This window comes from Ranitomeya variabilis, chromosome 2, assembly GCF_051348905.1.
Source record: "Ranitomeya variabilis isolate aRanVar5 chromosome 2, aRanVar5.hap1, whole genome shotgun sequence".
NCBI classification, from domain to species: Eukaryota; Metazoa; Chordata; class Amphibia; order Anura; family Dendrobatidae; genus Ranitomeya; species Ranitomeya variabilis.
Window position 1 is genome coordinate 237067018 of NC_135233.1, and position 19776 is coordinate 237086793.

The following is a 19776-nucleotide window of genomic DNA, read 5'->3' on the forward strand; positions in this document are numbered from 1 at the left end:
TTGCTCTTACCCATAGTTGCCCAGGAAAGACACCACGTGGATAGCCCCAACACGCATTTCGCATTGGTTTCTTCAGTGGGCTATACTTAGAAGTGTGTCTTAGATCTACCCTAGCGTGGATGTGCGCGCAGGTGATCTAGGTATAATGGTACGTGTCCCATCAATCACGCCGGAAATTATATCACATCCGACCGCCCATGACAGCGTGGCTCACGGGGAACTCCTCGATGACCCGCACGTGTCATCCTAGGGTGCCGCCGGCGATGATCCAGTATGTGAGAGATGGTAAACATGCGCACAGATCACTTCATGTCCAATGCTACAAACACTATATTAAGTGTGGGCACAAACCAGGGCAAGTATTAAGCAGTGTGTTATTGCCTATAATGCAGGAGAGGAGACTAGATGGAAAAAAAAATATTGTGTCACCCATAATGGGAACTGAACCTTGTCATAATACCGTCACTAAACTCTCCGCATCCAAGAGTAGCATAAAATGGTGAATACCCTAACGTATGTTAAAGTGACAGTGACATAATCAAGGACTACCACACAGGCCAATAATACATAATTGTGTACAAAAATCATGAATAATATAAGTGATGACAAAGAAAAAAGAGAGAGAAAATAAAAGGGAAGGAAGAAAAGAAAAAAGAAACAATAATTGTATAAGGGACCATACACGATGAAGCACAGGAGATACTGGAATGATTGAGACATCAGACTGTTAAAACCCTGCATCGTGTATGGCCCTTGATACAATACACACACACGTGGTCAAAATTGTTGGTACCCCTCGTTTAATTAGTCCATGAGCCAAGAACCAAATTTGACGATATCGGTACCAAGCGGAGTGACTAATTCTCTTTGGTATTTTTAGGTAGATGCATGTCTGTAGTTTATTTTTTGATATGATAGCCCTTACATATACGTAGCTTATTAACCCCTTCAGCCCTAGGCCTATTTGTACCCAAGTGCCTAAGCCAATCTGACCTGTGCCACTTCATGGGCTAATAACTTTGGAACGCTTTCACCTATCCAAGCCATTCTGAGATTGTTTTCTCGTGACATATTGTACTTCACGTCAGTGCTAAATGGGAGTCAATATATTTTACCTTTCTATATAAAAAAATGCTAAATATTCGGAAATTTTGGAAAAATCGGCAATTTTTTAACTTTGAAATTCTCTGCTTTTTACAAAAATACTGATACCCCCCATAATAGTTATTAATTTACACTCCCCACATGTTTACTTCATATTGGCATCATTTTGAAAATGAAACCTTATTGTTTTACGACGTAATAGGGCTTATAGTTTTATGCGCAATTTTTCACATTTACAGCAAAACCCACTTTTCAAAGGACCAAGTCACTTCTGAAGTCACTTTAAGGGGCTTACATAACAGAAACCACCCATAAATTACCCCATTTTGCAAACTACACCCCTCAAGCTGTTCAAAACTCATTTTTAAAAACTGTTAACCCTTTAGGTGTTCCACAGGAATTTTAGCATGAGCCAAGAACCAAATATGACGATATCGGTACCACCCGGAGTGACTAGATGTAGTATTTGTAACAAAATTTAATCCAAGTTATGTAAATACACACTGAACATGTCATGTGCATATATATATATATATATATATATATATATATATATATATATATATATATATATATATATATATATATATATATATATATATATATATATATATATATATATATGTTACTCCATAATATCTTCAACATCGGACTCTGAATCTGACTGTTGTTCTACTGGCTCGTCTTCAGTACCCTTGTTCTGGCATGTCTGTAATCTGCACATGTCTGTGCACTTCAGGCCATTGCTGAGGCAAGTACACTGAGGAAGTTCACATGACCGCACACACTTGCAGGACAGTAGCTGTATAATAGCTTCTGGTGCTGGTGCCCCTTGCATCCACTTGACAACAAGCTTTCCGTCGTTATCTATCATCCAACCGCAGTCTGTTGGGTTTGCAACCCATGGCTGGCTCTGCAGACTTCTCCTCCAGATCGCAGCCTGGTAGTTTGCACGCAGTGCATGCATGAAAAGGCAGTCCTGGCAAGGAGGGAGTTGACTTGACTCTACCACTCCACGTCTGGCACAGAACAGCTGATAACGGAGCCTGTTTACCTCAGTTGTTTGGGTAGTTGGCAGGTACATGTGGCAGGTGATTTCCTGTAACTTCTCAAAAAGTTCGGTAGACACTTCCCATGAACGACCAACTTCCTGAAAGGCATCCTGGTATGTCTTGTTCATCTTCAACTGCTTGAGTGTCGTCATCTTCCCACGGCCAGCGAATGCACTGACGGTGTCACAGCCTGTAAATGCATGCATACCAATCAATGAATCACATACGCTGCCTCCCAATGTTCGGCTCAGAGTGGTGATATCCAGGAATCTTGTCCGGTTCTGTGTACCGCATTTCTGGAACAGGTGGGATGGGATTTTGTGGCACATGCCCAGACACAGGACCATGACATCAGTATCCTCCGAAGTGATGATGACCGACTTGTAACCAGATTCTGCTGCATGAAGAGCATGGAGAAGGAGGCGTTTGTCTGCTTCTTCTTGATTTGACTTAAGGTCAGCAGCCTCTTCCCACTGTTCTTTGGTGATCTTAAAGCAGAGCTGCTCACATGTGACATACAGCTCCTTCTCCTCAAGCTTCTCCCTGTGGTGTTTCGCCTTCCATTCTTCTACCAGAAACTTTATGAGACTTGCCTTGTTGGAGGAACTACTTAGAAGCTTTTTCCACTGCTGGATGTTGTGCCCATGTTGAATGTTCTTGAAATGGATCCCTGTGCCTTCATATCTGTTGACTCTTTCTGTATCTTTGATGGATGTCTCCTTGTAGACGTCAAAGACAATATCAATGCGCTTGCTCTTAGCACCCTCATGGATAGCGCGACTCATTGCTGTGCCTGCTAGCTGGCCAAATGTTGCATTGTTTCCCTTCAGTTTCTGAACCAGGCTCATCCCATCAATGATGGTTGCAGAGGGCTCGGGGATCACTTCTGCAGGACGAGCATTCCTCTCCAACTCCCTTGCGAGGGCAGCCTTGTTGGTCTTGCGGATAGACCCATCACCATTGGCAAGTGCCCATGGCAATGGACCCAGGGGATGAGTCAAGACATCACTCATTTGTAGCTTTCTGTTCTCAGCTACAAGTATCATCTGGCCAAATAGGTTTCTGTCAGCCTTCAAAATTACCTCCTTGCCAAGACCTTGTCTGCGTGTCTTCATTTGGATGTTAGAGAACGTTTTAAGTTTGTTCTTCGTCATCTTGTCATGAAACAATGTAGTTGGCTTATCGGTACCCAAACGCTCATCCTTGAATGTTTGATATGCATCCTCTCCTATACTGTATGCCCCTTGAAGGTCTTTGGCTACATCTGGTGGTGCTACAGTCGCTGTTGACAAACTGATAAGTTCACCATTATGCTCTTTGTTGAAGGGGTTCACCCAACCTGTCTCCAGCAGTTGAACGAAAGATTGGACATCGGCTTCATCTCTTCTAATCCTAGACACCTGTAGGTCTGAATGGCTGAAGTCAGTATATTGTTGGCCTACCAGGGCCCTCAGCTGCCTCAAGTACATACTGCGGTACTCTGATGTCAGGTAGAACCTGGAAACAGCTCCAACTTTGAGGCTGAAGCCTTTTGTGCCCCCTGGTGTCTGGGTGTCTTTGTTGATTGTCTCTTCAATGGTCTGGTCCACAGGAATTCGTCCAAAAGGATTCTTGCTACCGATCTGGACCGAAAAGCCACCTTGCATGAAGTATTCATGGACCTCTGGGTGTTCTATGGGCAGCCGAGACATTGTGGCATAGTAATAGGTTAGGTATCGGGCATAGTTGACCTTGTCATAGGCAAAACACCATGGTATCATCTGTCGGATTGCTCCTAGGTGAAGCATCCAGTTGCCTTCTCTTGAAGCTCGAACCAGGGCCAGCATGGTCTCGACCATGTCCAAGTATGACATCCAGAATGCTGAGAGTTGTTCATTTCTGAGGGTCTCAAGATAAACTTGAAAGAGCTTCAGGGTAAGTGTGCAAGATTCATTATCCAAGAGCTTTTCGAAGGATCCCTGCGACACACTGATGCGAAAGTTTGTGATGTTCTTCAGTGTTTCATCCAGATGGTGAAGGTCCCTTGCATGGTTTTCTTCTAGCCATGGAAGGAAGTTTTTCCAAGCAAGCCTCATAAGTGCTTCATAGACCAGCTTGTGTAGTCTCACTGCTCTGCCTGGGAGGTGTCAGCCTCTACAGAGGGAGATAGGAGCTCTGCAGAGAAGACCGGAGAGTCCTGTTCAGCACAGAACGTGTATGTGTCAGTGTGTGTGCGTGTGTTGGGGCACCTCAGGGTGTCTTCAAATGTGACATAGCCCCCTAGATTTCTTCCAGTAAAATTTGCACTCCAAAAGTCATTTGGCGCTCCTTCCCTTCCGAGGCCTGCCGTTCCCCAATACTGCAGTGTACGACAACATATCGGGTGTTGTTGTGTTCGGGAGAGATTGGTGAACAAATAGTGGGGTGCATTTTTTGCTGGTACACCTCTTAAAAATAAAAAAATGAGCCTAAAATGACACCTTCATGTAAAAAATGCACTTTTTCCATTTTCTCAACCAAGTGTTTCCAACTACTGTGAAACACTGGTTGGGTCAAAGTGGTCACTATACCCCCTAAAAGATTCCTTGGGGGTGTAGTTTCCAAAATAGGGTCACTTTTTGGGGTTTCCACTGTGGGGGTACCTCAGGCAGCCTTCAAATGTGACATGGCCCCCTAGATTTCTTCCAGTGAATCCGCCACCCAAAAACCACATAGCGCTCCTTCCGTGTTGAGCTGTGCTGTGTGCCCATACTTTAGTTTACGAGTACATGTGGGGTGTTTCTATAAACTGCAGAATTAGGGTAACCAAGTTTGGGTTTGCCGTTAACCCTTGCTAGGTTGCAGGTAAAATTGGATTACAATGTAATATCTGGAAAAAAAATGAAATTTTGAAATTTCGCCTTCATTCTGCTAAAATTCCTGTGGAACACCTAAAGGGTTAACAGTTTTTAAAAATGAGTTTTGAACAGCTTGAGGGGTGTAGTTTGCAAAATGGGGTAATTTATGGGTGGTTTCTGTTATGTAAGCCCCTTAAAGTGACTTCAGAAGTGACTTGGTCCTTTGAAAAGTGGGTTTTGCTGTAAATGTGAAAAATTGCGCATAAAACTATAAGCCCTATTACGTCGTAAAACAATAAGGTTTCATTTTCAAAATGATGCCAATATGAAGTAAACATGTGGGGAGTGTAAATTAATAACTATTATGGGGGGTATCAGTATTTTTGTAAAAAGCAGAGAATTTCAAAGTTAAAAAATTGCCGATTTTTCCAAAATTTCCGAATATTTAGCATTTTTTTATATAGAAAGGTAAAATATATTGACTCCCATTTAGCACTGACGTGAAGTACAATATGTCACGAGAAAACAATCTCAGAATGGCTTGGATAGGTGAAAGCGTTCCAAAGTTATTAGCCCATGAAGTGGCACAGGTCAGATTGGCTTAGGCACTTGGGTACAAATAGGCCTAGGGCTGAAGGGGTTAATAAGCTACGTATATGTAAGGGCTATCATATCAAAAAATAAACTACAGACATGCATCTACCTAAAAATACCAAAGAAAATTAGTCACTCCGGGTGGTACCGATATCTGGCCCGGCTCATGGACTAAATGACAGAAAAACCCACAATGGTCACAGAAATAACTTGAAACAGACAAAAGTAATAATAAATAAAATATATATGTAAATGAACAAATGAAAGTCAGACATTGCTTTTCAGCCATGCTTCCACAGAATTAAAAAAAAATAAAACTCATGAAATAGGCCTGGACAGAAATGATGGTACCCTTAACTAAATATTTTGTTGCACAACCTTTTGAGGCAATCACTGCAATCAAACGATTTCTGTAACTGTCAATGAGACTTCTGCACCTCTCTACAGGTATTTTGGCCGACTCCTCAAGAGCAAAGTCCCCCAGTTGTCTCGTGTGTGAAGGTTGCCTTTTCCAGACTGTTTGAGCTCTTTCCAAAGATGCTCAATAGGATTTAGGTCAGGGCTCATAGAAGGCCACTTCAGAATAGTCCAATGCTTTCCTCTTAGCCATTCTTGGGTGTTTTTAGCTGTGTGTTTTGGGTCATTATCCTGTTTCAAGACCCATGACCTGTGACTGAGACCAAGCTTTCTGACACTGGGCAGCACATTTCTCTCTAGAATCCCTTGATAGTCTTGAGATTTCATTGTACCCTGCACAGATTCTAGACACCCTGTGCCAGATGCAGCAAAGCAGCCCCAGAACATAACAGAGCCTCCTCCATGTTTCACAGTAGGGACAGTGTTCTATTCTTGATTTGCTTCATTTTTCCGTCTGTGAACATAGAGCTGATGTGCCTTGTCAAAAAAGTTCCATTTTTGTTTCATCTGTCTATAGGACATTCTCCCAGAAGATTTGTGGCTTGTCAACATTTAGTTTGGCAAATTCCATTCTGGATTTCTTATGATTTTTTTAAACAATGGTGTCCGCCTTGGTCATCTCCCATGAAGTCCACTTTGGCTCATACAGCGACAGATGGTTTCGATCTGACACTGATGTTCCTTGAGCTTGAAGTTGACCTTTAATCTGTTTAGCAGTTTTTCTGGGCTCTTTTGTTACCATTCGTATTTTCCGTCTCTTTGATTTGTCATCAATTTTCCTCCTGCGGCCACGTCCAGGGAGGTTGGCTACAGTCACCTTTAACATGTTTGTCTATAATTTTCTTTCTCATCTCCTGAGACAACTCTATCCTTCGCTTCCTCTGGTCCATGTTGAGTGTGATACCCACCATGTCACCAAACAGCACAGTGAGTATCTGTAGCCCTATATACAGGCCACTCACTGATTCCAAGATTATAGACACCTGTGATGATAGTGGACACACTGCCACTTAACATGTCCCTTTTGTCACATTATTTTCAGGGGTACCATCATTTCTGTCCAGGCCTATTTCATGAGTTGGTTTTTTTTTCTTTTTAGTTCTGTGGAAGCATGGCTGAAAAGCAATGTCTGACGTACATTTGTTCATTTTCATAGATCTTTGATTTATTACATTTGTCAGATTCAAGTTATTTCTGTGACCTTTGTGTTTTTCTGTCATTAAACGAAAGGTACCAAGAATTTTGACCACGTGTGTCTGTGATCCCTTCTCTCCTCTGTGGGATGAGGGTAAGGAGCAGTTCATTAGAGGCAGATTATCCCAACTCCTGAACTATTCACATTTCAGGCAGACATAATGACTAGTCATGAGCGAGTATACTTGTTGCTTGGGTTTTCCCGAGCATGCTTGGGTGGTCTCCGAGTATTTGTGACTGCTCGGAGATTTAGTTTTTGTTGATGCAGCTGCATGATTTACGGCTGCTAGCCAGCCTGAGTATATGTGGGGGTTGCCTGGTTGCTAGGGAATCCTCACATGTATTCAAGCTGTCTAGCAGCCGTAAATCATGCAGCTGCGTTGACAAAAACTAAATATCCGAGCAGTCACAAATACTCTGAGATCACCCGAGCGTGCTCAGGAAAACCCGAGCAACGAGTATACTCGCTCATCACTAATAATGACCCTCATCATCCCTCCCAGTGCTGAGAACCAGCTGAAACCAATACATCTATGTGTGACCGATATCCACAATGATACTTTATAAGCTCGGGATATAGGGGTCTTATGAAGCACAACAGGTATCTTTTCACTTACCCGGCATGCCTCTGTGCTCGTGGACGATGACAAGGTCAGTGACATCATTGGCTTTGCAGGCCCGGACCAGCGCTCCCATCTCGTGCTTTCCTCTGTTCATACGCTGAGCATTGGGGAACACCAACTTCAACTCCTAAACAAGAGTATGAGATCACATCACAAGCTACAGCCTCATCCTCTCACTAACAACATACTGGGAGTTGTAGTCTTTTGTGTACACCTTATTGGATTCTATTAGTTATTGGGGTCACGTCTCGCTATGTTATGTCCTTATAGTTTGGACACATATGACCCACAGATGCCGTCCTGATTGGGTTACAGTACTCATTTTTAGTTTGTGAGTTGTACCCTGTTACCACAAGTTGGGGAAACCTGCCCTGTGCCACTAATACCTTGGCAAACATTTTCAGTCGTGAACTTGGGTCCCTTGATGTTGTGATCATGACCTTCGGATCTTCCACACCGGCCCACTTATACTCATCATCCACGTGCGAGGACACTCCTGTGAGGGGCAACAAAACAGTAAACTGAAATGATACCCAATTTCCGGTATAATATATAGTCTGGATTTAGGAGCGACCAGAAGAGCCTGGGTGGGAAAGGTGGCTCCCATACTCAAGTCCGGGTTTAACAGGTAGTTGGGTTGGCTCAGCAGAGTGTGTTGGAGCTGGAGAAAGACAGTTCATGGTGGACAGTCTATGCTACAGACTGAAGTGCCTGTGAAACCAAGCCAGTGAGACCGTTTTGATTTACTTTGCATTACCCATAGCAAGAACTTCATTTTCTTTTCAAATAAAAACCCTGGTTTCCATCAGGCACCACTGACACTTATAGTGCAACGACCCGGCATGACACAGATGTGTACATTCCACATCATGCTGGGTCTTGTAGTCCCCCATTTTTACCTTCACCACCTTCATCATCAAATTCGAGTTGCTTCTGAAGAGTGAGGGCTTCTCTGCGGATCTCTGTGGGGATAAGCCTGTTTTCTGTGGATATAGAGAAAGAGATGGGGGATCAGTGTCTGTATCCGGCATGTTTAGGGGTCATCTGATATCTACTGTCATGGCACTGACCTTCGAGCGCTCGCTTTAACCGCTGCTTCTTGTCTTCTATGCTGTGCTGTTTGGCCTCCTGGGCTTTCCTGTAGAGGTATTCCCTGCGTAGACGAGCCTCCCTGCGCAGCTACAGACAATAGAGGATTAGTCACTGGGAGCCCCGATCCCTGATGTGTAGAGGCCATGGACATATATAGCTCAATCCCTGTGCACAGAGGGGTCTCTGTACTGCGCCATGTGGGGGCGATTACACAACGCTACAAAGTGGAAGCCCTGCCTGACACAGGGGTAATATACGGAGCACTGTGAATGCAGCACAGCGCTTGGCTGGTCTCCGCAGGCCTATCAACTTTGCATCGGCCAGAGAGGACCATGCTCGACCACCACTCCATCCATATTCCTTCTAAGACCCCTTTAATAAAGCATCTGGAGATCTTACTGGGTCCGTGCCTGCTGTCAGCCAGTGTGAGAAGCAACTATGGAGTTCCCGGGCAATGGAGTACCACCAATGGCAGTAGGACATCTGCTACAGCCCAACCTCCCCCGACACGCGTCATACATGTACAGCAGCCGTGGGGGCATCTGTATGACACAGGCACGGACCCCGATCCATCCTCTGCAGGTGACGTTTACACCGCACACACCTCCCTAACCGCGGAGACTGGAGCAAACACAGTTTACGTAGATGCCGAGGTGACCAGTGACCCCACATCTGGTTACACGAGGGGTGGCGCATTGTCACTCCACACTGGGCTCCTGATGGGTTAATGGTAGCCAGGGGGGCTCGCTCCAATCCAGAATTTCACAATAGGGCCCCAAATACTAGGAGTGTGACTATGGAGGTCATCTGTTTAGTGCAATGCTCTCATCAGAGAAGGGACAGAAAGGTAAAGGGAGCTGGTCGGGCTGTGGTCAGCTCTGCTACCTCTCTATAACACGAGGTACAGGGGAGAAACACCCAGAGGCCGCGCACCCACTGCCCTCTATACACGGCCCATTATCCCACTGCCCTCTATATACGGCCCGTTATCCCACTGCCCTCTATACACGGCCCATTATCCCACTGCCCTCTATACACGGCCCATTATCCCACTGCCCTCTATACACGGCCCATTAGCCCACTGCCCTCTATACACGGCCCGTTATCCCACTGCCCTCTATGCACGGCCCATTAGCCCACTGCCCTCTATACACGGCCCATCATCCCACTGCCCTCTATACACGGCCCATCATCCCACTGCCCTCTATACACGGCCCATTATCCCACTGCCCTCTATACACGGCCCATTATCCCACTGCCCTCTATACACGGCCCATTATCCCGCTGCCCTCTATACACGGCCCGTTATCCCGCTGCCCTCTATACACGGCCCGTTATCCCGCTGCCCTCTATACACGGCCCGTTATCCCGCTGCCCTCTATACACGGCCCGTTATCCCGCTGCCCTCTATACACGGCCCGTTATCCCGCTGCCCTCTATACACGGCCCGTTATCCCGCTGCCCTCTATACACGGCCCGTTATCCCGCTGCCCTCTATACACGGCCCGTTATCCCGCTGCCCTCTATACACGGCCCGTTATCCCGCTGCCCTCTATACACGGCCCGTTATCCCGCTGCCCTCTATACACGGCCCGTTATCCCGCTGCCCTCTATACACGGCCCGTTATCCCGCTGCCCTCTATACACGGCCCGTTATCCCGCTGCCCTCTATACACGGCCCGTTATCCCGCTGCCCTCTATACACGGCCCGTTATCCCGCTGCCCTCTATACACGGCCCGTTATCCCGCTGCCCTCTATACACGGCCCGTTATCCCGCTGCCCTCTATACACGGCCCGTTATCCCGCTGCCCTCTATACACGGCCCGTTATCCCGCTGCCCTCTATACACGGCCCGTTATCCCGCTGCCCTCTATACACGGCCCGTTATCCCGCTGCCCTCTATACACGGCCCGTTATCCCGCTGCCCTCTATACACGGCCCGTTATCCCGCTGCCCTCTATACACGGCCCATTATCCCGCTGCCCTCTATACACGGCCCGTTATCCCACTGCCCTCTATACACGGCCCGTTATCCCACTGCCCTCTGTACACGGCCCGTTATCCCGCTGCCCTCTATACACGGCCCGTTATCCCACTGCCCTCTATACACGGCCCGTTATCCCACTGCCCTCTATACACGGCCCGTTATCCCGCTGCCCTCTATACACGGCCCGTTATCCCACTGCCCATTATCCCACTGCCCTCTATACACGGCCCATTATCCCACTGCCCTCTATACACGGCCCATTATCCCACTGCCCTCTATACACGGCCCGTTATCCCGCTGCCCTCTATACACGGCCCGTTATCCCACTGCCCATTATCCCACTGCCCTCTATACACGGCCCATTATCCCACTGCCCTCTATACACGGCCCGTTATCCCACTGCCCTCTATACACGGCCCGTTATCCCGCTGCCCTCTATACACGGCCCGTTATCCCACTGCCCATTATCCCACTGCCCTCTATACACGGCCCATTATCCCACTGCCCTCTATACACGGCCCATTATCCCACTGCCCTCTATACACGGCCCGTTATCCCACTGCCCTCTATACACGGCCCGTTATCCCACTGCCCTCTATACACGGCCCGTTATCCCGCTGCCCTCTATACACGGCCCGTTATCCCGCTGCCCTCTATACACGGCCCATTATCCCGCTGCCCTCTATACACGGCCCGTTATCCCACTGCCCTCTATACACGGCCCGTTATCCCACTGCCCTCTGTACACGGCCCGTTATCCCGCTGCCCTCTGTACACGGCCCGTTATCCCACTGCCCTCTATACACGGCCCGTTATCCCGCTGCCCTCTATACACGGCCCGTTATCCCACTGCCCATTATCCCACTGCCCTCTATACACGGCCCATTATCCCACTGCCCTCTATACACGGCCCATTATCCCACTGCCCTCTATACACGGCCCGTTATCCCGCTGCCCTCTATACACGGCCCATTATCCCACTGCCCTCTATACACGGCCCATTATCCCACTGCCCTCTATACACGGCCCATTATCCCACTGCCCTCTATACACGGCCCATTATCCCACTGCCCTCTATACACGGCCCATTATCCCACTGCCCTCTATACACGGCCCATTATCCCACTGCCCTCTATACACGGCCCATTATCCCACTGCCCTCTATACACGGCCCGTTATCCCACTGCCCTCTATACACGGCCCGTTATCCCACTGCCCTCTATACACGGCCCGTTATCCCACTGCCCTCTATACACGGCCCATTATCCCTGTGCCCTCTATACACGGCCCATTATCCCGCTGCCCTCTATACACGGCCCATTATCCCGCTGCCCTCTATACACGGCCCATCATCCCACTGCCCTCTATACACGGCCCGTTATCCCACTGCCCTCTATACACGGCCCGTTATCCCGCTGCCCTCTATACACGGCCCGTTATCCCGCTGCCCTCTATACACGGCCCGTTATCCCGCTGCCCTCTATACACGGCCCATTATCCCGCTGCCCTCTATACACTGCCCGTTATCCCGCTGCCCTCTATATACGGCCCGTTATCCCCCTGCCCTCTATACACTGCCCGTTATCCCACTGCCCTCTGTACACGGCCCGTTATCCCGCTGCCCTCTATACACGGCCCGTTATCCCACTGCCCATTATCCCACTGCCCTCTATACACGGCCCATTATCCCACTGCCCTCTATACACGGCCCATTATCCCACTGCCCTCTATACACGGCCCATTATCCCGCTGCCCTCTATACACGGCCCATTATCCCACTGCCCTCTATACACGGCCCATTATCCCACTGCCCTCTATACACGGCCCATTATCCCACTGCCCTCTATACACGGCCCATTATCCCACTGCCCTCTATACACGGCCCATTATCCCACTGCCCTCTATACACGGCCCATTATCCCACTGCCCTCTATACACGGCCCATTATCCCACTGCCCTCTATACACGGCCCGTTATCCCACTGCCCTCTATACACGGCCCGTTATCCCACTGCCCTCTATACACGGCCCATTATCCCTGTGCCCTCTATACACGGCCCATTATCCCGCTGCCCTCTATACACGGCCCATTATCCCGCTGCCCTCTATACACGGCCCATTATCCCACTGCCCTCTATACACGGCCCGTTATCCCACTGCCCTCTATACACGGCCCGTTATCCCGCTGCCCTCTATACACGGCCCGTTATCCCGCTGCCCTCTATACACGGCCCGTTATCCCGCTGCCCTCTATACACGGCCCGTTATCCCGCTGCCCTCTATACACGGCCCATTATCCCGCTGCCCTCTATACACTGCCCGTTATCCCGCTGCCCTCTATATACGGCCCGTTATCCCCCTGCCCTCTATACACTGCCCGTTATCCCACTGCCCTCTGTACACGGCCCGTTATCCCGCTGCCCTCTATACACTGCCCGTTATCCCGCTGCCCTCTATATACGGCCCGTTATCCCCCTGCCCTCTATACACGGCCCGTTATCCCGCTGCCCTCTATACACGGCCCGTTATCCCGCTGCCCTCTATACACGGCCCGTTATCCCGCTGCCCTCTATACACGGCCCGTTATCCCGCTGCCCTCTATACACGGCCCGTTATCCCGCTGCCCTCTATACACGGCCCATTATCCCGCTGCCCTCTATACACTGCCCGTTATCCCGCTGCCCTCTATATACGGCCCGTTATCCCCCTGCCCTCTATACACTGCCCGTTATCCCACTGCCCTCTGTACACGGCCCGTTATCCCGCTGCCCTCTATACACGGCCCATTATCCCACTGCAGATCTACTCACCATGGTCGCGGCCGGTCTCACACGTGGGAACAATCACTACAACTTCCCGGTCTGCCGCCAATCCCCAGCCAGAGATCAGATGCCCTCAGTAAACATGGCGCCGCATCATATCCGGAAGTGACTCATAAGACTACTTCCGGGGCTGGGAAGGTCATGTGAGAAGATCGTGTCAGAAGGTGAGGACAGGAGCTGGGGATGGGGTTGTGGCTAAATCCAAGTCGGCTAAAGGACCTGGTCCCTCTGCCGACTGGGAAATAGCCCACTCTCTGTGAGAAAGCTAAATCCCAGTCGGCTAAAGGCCCAGGTCCTTCTGTGCACTGGGATTTAGCTTTCTCACACAGAGTCGGCTATTTCCCAGTCGGCAGAGGGACCAGGTCCTTTAGCCGACTTGGATTTAGCCTGCTCTATATAAGAATGCTAAATCCCAGCAGATAGAAGGACCCTTATTGTGTATAGATAGATATGAATACTGTCATGTGATTTTTTTTGCAGTTATATTGAGCTGCAGCCTGGATATGACATCTGATTACATATTTATTTATATGTGACAATTATACACACAAATTTTCCCCGTAATCCCAGTGTGTACAATATTCTGCGCCAATCTCATCCTCGTCCCGTTTTATTTACTGCTGATCATTTTTGTAGATCACACAACCACAGATTTTTTTCCATGCATGCACCTAGGAGTGTTTTAACCCTCGGGCAATTTTCCGTTTTTTTTTTTTTTTAATTTCCTTCCCATAACTTATTTTTCCATCCACATCGCCATTGGGATTTTTTTGTTATTTTGGCGGGACGTTCTTATTGATACCATTTTGGCGCGGATACCATGTTTTGATCACCTCTTATTTCATTTTATTGCAATGTTGCTGCGACCAAAAAAAACGTAATTATGGCGTTTTTTTTCTCATTATGCCGTTTGCTGATCAGATTATTTTACATTTTGATTGGTCAGACCTTTCTGATCACATCAATTCCAAATTTATTTATTTTTTTAAATGGAGCAAAAGCGATATTTTTTTTTCTGATATTTTTATGATATATGATGTAAGGCTACGTTCACATTTGCGGTCCGCGCCGCAGCGTCGGGCGCCGCAGCGGCGCCACATGCGTCATGCGCCCCTATATTTAACATGGGGGCGCATGGACATGCGTTGTGCTGCGTTTTGCGCCGCATGGCCGCAAGCGTTTGATGCAAGAAACGCTTCAAGTTGCATTTTTTTTGCGTCCAACTTTCGGCCAAAAAGGACACATGCGGCGCAAAACGCAGCGTTTTAGCGTGCGTTTTGCCGCGTTTTTGTTTGCGTTGTGCGCTGCGGCGCACAACGCAAATGTGAACGTAGCCTAACTGCATCATGTGTTGTGAAGGGGTCAATACTATAATTATTGGCCAAATGGACCAGGTCCTTCTGCCGACTTGGAAATAGCCTGCTCTCTGTGAGAAAGCTAAATCCCAGTCGGCTAAAGGACCAGGTCCTTCTGTGCACTGGGATTTAGCTTTCTCACACAGAGTGGGCTATTTCCCAGTCGGCAGAAGGACCAGGGCCTTTAGCCGACTTGGATTTAGCCTGCTCTATATAAGAATGCTAAATCCCAGCAGATAGAAGGACCCTCATTGTATATAGATATATATGAATCTTGTCTTGTGATTTTTTGCAGTTATATTGAGCTGCAGACTAGATCTGACATCTGATTACACTTTTATTTATATGTGACAATTATACGCAAGAATTTTCCCCGTAATCCCAGTGTGTACAATATTCTGCACCAATCTCATCCGCGTCCCGTTTTATTTACTGGTGATCATTTTTGTAGATCACACAACCACAGATTTTTTCCATGCATGCACCTAGGAGTGTTTTAACCCTCGGGCGATTTTCCGTTTTTTTTTCTTCCCATAACTTATTTATTTTTCCATCCACATCGCCGTTGTGAATTTTTTTTATTTTGGCGGGACGTTCTTATTGATACCATTTTGGCGCGGATACCATGTTTTGATCACCTCTTATTTCATTTAATTACAATGTTGTGGTGACCAAAAAAAAGTAATTATGGCATTTCTAGTTTTTTTCTCGTTATGCCGTTTGCTGATCAGATTATTTTACATTTTGATTGGTCAGACCTTTCTGATCACGTCAATTCCAAATTTATTTTTTTTTAAATGGAGCAAACGCGATATTTCTTTTTCTGATATTTTTATGATATATGATGTAACTGCATCATGCGTTGTGAAGGGGTTAATACTATAATTATTGGCCAAATGGACCAGGTCCTTCGGCCGACTTGGATTTAGCCTGCTCTGTGAGAAAGCTAAATCCAAGTGGGATAAAGGACCAGGTCCCTTGGAGTGTTTTAATACTAGACCTAGCAGGCTAAAGGACCAGGTCCTTCTGCCAACTTGGATTTAGCCTGCTCACTGTGAGAAAGCTAAATCCCAGTGGGATAAAGGACCAGGTCCCTTGGAGTGGTTTAATACCAGACTTAGTAAGCTAAAACACCAGGTCCTTCTGCCCACTTAGCTTTAGCTTGCTGTATATAACAAAGTCTAGTGGGCAACGCAGTCCAACAGAGATTCATCAATGTGATGCACTGTAATGATTCCACTAGTTCACTGTCGGACTTCCATACTGTAGTGCCCCTGTGTCACGCTGGGGGCAGTCCGGCAATCCAACCTACTACAATGTTTCCGCCAGGTTATGCGTATTGCCGGTCACTGTGCTCCTTGAGTTCACCTCAAGTGACAGTTGACAGCTCAGAGGGTACTGTGATAACCGCAGACTGTCATCTCCAGTGACCTCGCAGGTGGCGGCTTCCATGCCCCCCTTAGTGTGTGTACGCCGGATACGGGGAGGGGTCACGTTTTATGATGTCACTGTGGCTTCTGTATGTATTGGAGCAGGGGATCGTCTTGGGACCTTGATGATGATGATAAATGGGTGAAAGAGGGTGTCTGTTTTTATATTTTAATTACCGTACATGTTTTTAATGTGTTTCTTTATTTTTACTTACAGTGTTAGTAAACGGGGTGTTTCATAGACACCTCTCTATTACTAACCCTGGGCTTGATGTCAGCTGTGATTTTTGACAAATCACAGTTGTAATTATACTTACAGCCCTGGCAAAAATTAAGAGACCACTGCAAAATGTCCAGTTTGTCTGATTTTTCTCTTTCTAGGTATATTTTTGAGTAAATTGTTCTTTTATTCTATAAACGTCTGACATGTCTCAGAATTTTCAAGAAATAAATTTAGTATTTTTTTCTAACAAAGAAAAATGGTCAAAATTAAAAAAAAACTGTGCTTTCAGACCTCAAATAATGCAAAGAAAACAAGTTCATAGTCATTTAGAAACAACAGTACTAATTTTTTAACTCCGGAAGAGTTCAGAAATAGTGATGAGTGAACGTGCTCGCCACTACTCGTTACTCGCCCGAGTATCGGGGTACTCGGCGAGCAGCGAGCATTTCCGGTACTATTCGGCGGTAACTGCAGTCTCCACCCAGAAGTTTTAGCGGACTTTAGAGACCCAATCATGGTGCAGAGATTGTCTGCCAGGCCTTGAAACGCGGCAGCCATCTTTGTTGTGTCGTGCAGTGATTGGCTGGGCCGTACAGCATCATCCCAAGTATAAGAGACCTGGTGCCGCCCTGCTCGCCGCATTCTGTTCCTGTTTCAGCGAGAATAGGGAGAGCTGCTGCCGAGATAGGGTCAGAATCGTGGTTTTAGAGTGTAGGTCTGCAACTCTTACATCCACAACTCCTCAGAAACCAAAAGTCCTTTTTAGGGCTAATTTGTGGGTCCCGATATTGCAGCACTAGGTAGGCAGGGCATAGCATATCCACATCAGTGCAAGGCCTGCAGGCACTGTATGTGCGTCCATTGCTCCCACTGCATCCCTCCCAAAGCTCCATAACTGCCTGCAGCTGCAGCTTATTTACTGTCTATATATTTATTTTTCCTTCATTTTTTTCAAAAATCCCCCCCCCCCCAAAAAAAAAATACACTCTGTTCTGTCAGACTGAGGCCTGTTGAAAAGTTATAGTTTGTCAGGCATACGTAGCATAGTTGTCTGTGCGACCCTTGTGCTCCCTTTTTTTTGGTGTTTTAAATTCACTGAAAAAGGCCTCATATATCTGCGTGCTCCATGTTTGGTCATTGGAGGCCGGTGTACTTATTTTTTGACTGTGTGATAGTCAAATTCTATACAGCACTATTTCGTATCAAAAAAATTCAAAGGCTACAGATTTGCCAGTGTGGTGTTTCCGTTACAGCCGTCATATATCTCTGTGCTCCAAGTTTGGGCATTGGAGGCTGGTGTACTTATTTTTTGGCTGTGTGATACTCAAATTCAATACAGCACTATTTTGCATAAATTAACTTAAAAAAAACATGAATACAGTCTGTTAGGTCAGGCTGAGGCCTGCCTGGTGTTTGGGTTTGAAAAATCATAGATTTGCAGGCATACTGATCACATATTATTTCGCTACTAATAAAGACATTTGTGTTGAGCATTTGAAATAGTGCAGTAGTCCATTTAAAATGGTTAAGGCAAGAGGCAAAGGACGGGGAAGTGGACGTGATGGTGCATCCATAGGATGAGGCCGTGGGCAAGGTGAAAGTGGGCAACAACAAAGACCCACATCTTCTCGCTCGACATTCCTGTCCCAGTTTCTAGGGTACCGCAGCACACAACTATTGAAGCCAGAGCAGTGTGTAACGGTTGTTGGTTGGATAGCGGATAATGCTTCCAGTCACTTAGCCATCACCACCACTACCTTGTCTTTCACACGGTCAAGTCTGAGTAGCCGTGAGTGAGGCCAGGATATTCCTCACCCTGATCCTCCTTCCTCCCACCATGCCGAGTGCCCTGAGACAACTGATCCCACACTTGGACACTCTGAAGAGCTGTTCAGTTTTCCATTTCAAGATTCAGAAATCTCTGCAGGTCAACTTGAAGTGGGGAAAGATGAGATCGCATGTAGAGCTGCCCAAAGCTTTGACCAGCCCCAGTCACACGAAGGCAATGGTGGGAAAGTGTCACAAGAGGTGGACCATGATGAGACCTAATTTCTAGAAAGTCAGGAGGAGGAGCAAGGTGCACATGTGGAAGACGAGGTGGTGGATGTCATAGTAAATGACCCAAGCTGGCAGGAGGACATGCGTAGCGAGGACAGCAGCACAAATGGGGAAGGAGGCATATCCCCCAACAGGCAGGAAGAAGCAGTGTGGTGGCCACAGACAGAAGGCGTGCATCCGTTCCCTGTAACACCAACATGAGTGAAGTTGCCATTCCACCTGTGAGATCTTCCCGAGTCTGGCTATTTTTTAAAGACTCTGCCGATAACCCTAAACAGGCCATTTGCAGCACCTGCCATGCCTGCTTCAGCAGGGGTAGCAAAACAACCAGCCTGACCACCAGCATGATCAGGCACATGCAAGCAAAGCACCTGACTTTGTGGGCCGAACCCCAGGCTCGAGGACCACTGCATGCTGGTCACACCACTGCTTCTTCCACTGTTTTGCATAGAAGCCAATCCCTAGTACACCGTGCATGTGAAGATGCCTCTAGCCCTGCACCTCTTGTGGCCCACAGTCAAGCAGCACCATCAGCAAGCCCGTCCACGTCCTTGACCCAGCACAGCATTCAGTTGTCTATAACCCAGTCTTTGGAACACAAGCAGAAATACCCAGCCAACACCCCACAGGCCACAGTCCTCAATTCTATTATTTCTCTTCTGCTTGTGCTAGAAATGCTGCCTTTTAGGCTTGTTGAGACGGAAGCATTCCGCAACCTGATGGGGGCGGTCATCCCAAGGTACTCGGTCCCCAGTCGCCACTATTTCTCTCGGTGTGCCGTACCGGCATTACACCAGCATGTGTCCCACAACATTACCCGTGCCCTCAACAATGCTGTTACCGGGAAAGTCCACCTAACCACGGACACGTGGACAAGTGCTTGTGGGCAGGGACGGTACATCTCAATGACGGCACACTGGGTTAACATAGTGGAAGCCGGGACCCAGTTGGACCTTGAGATGGAACACATCCTCCCCACGCTGAGGATTGCTGGCCCTATGTCAATCAG

The 19776-nt window shown here is 47.5% G+C and overlaps 1 protein-coding gene across 1 annotated transcript in view; it reads right to left on the minus strand.

Annotated features, from left to right (window-relative positions):
- Positions 1-13829, minus strand: part of IMP4 (IMP U3 small nucleolar ribonucleoprotein 4) — an 18097-nt gene extending 4268 nt beyond the window's left edge. The window contains exons 1-5 of the mRNA XM_077284166.1: positions 13690-13829; positions 8871-8979; positions 8700-8783; positions 8187-8296; positions 7795-7927 (exon numbers count right to left, since the gene is read on the minus strand). Coding sequence (XP_077140281.1) covers positions 7795-7927; positions 8187-8296; positions 8700-8783; positions 8871-8979; positions 13690-13692 — 439 coding nt within the window. The 5' untranslated portion in view covers positions 13693-13829. The remainder of the gene's footprint in view (positions 1-7794; positions 7928-8186; positions 8297-8699; positions 8784-8870; positions 8980-13689) is intronic.
- Positions 13830-19776: the final 5947 nt, after the last annotated feature.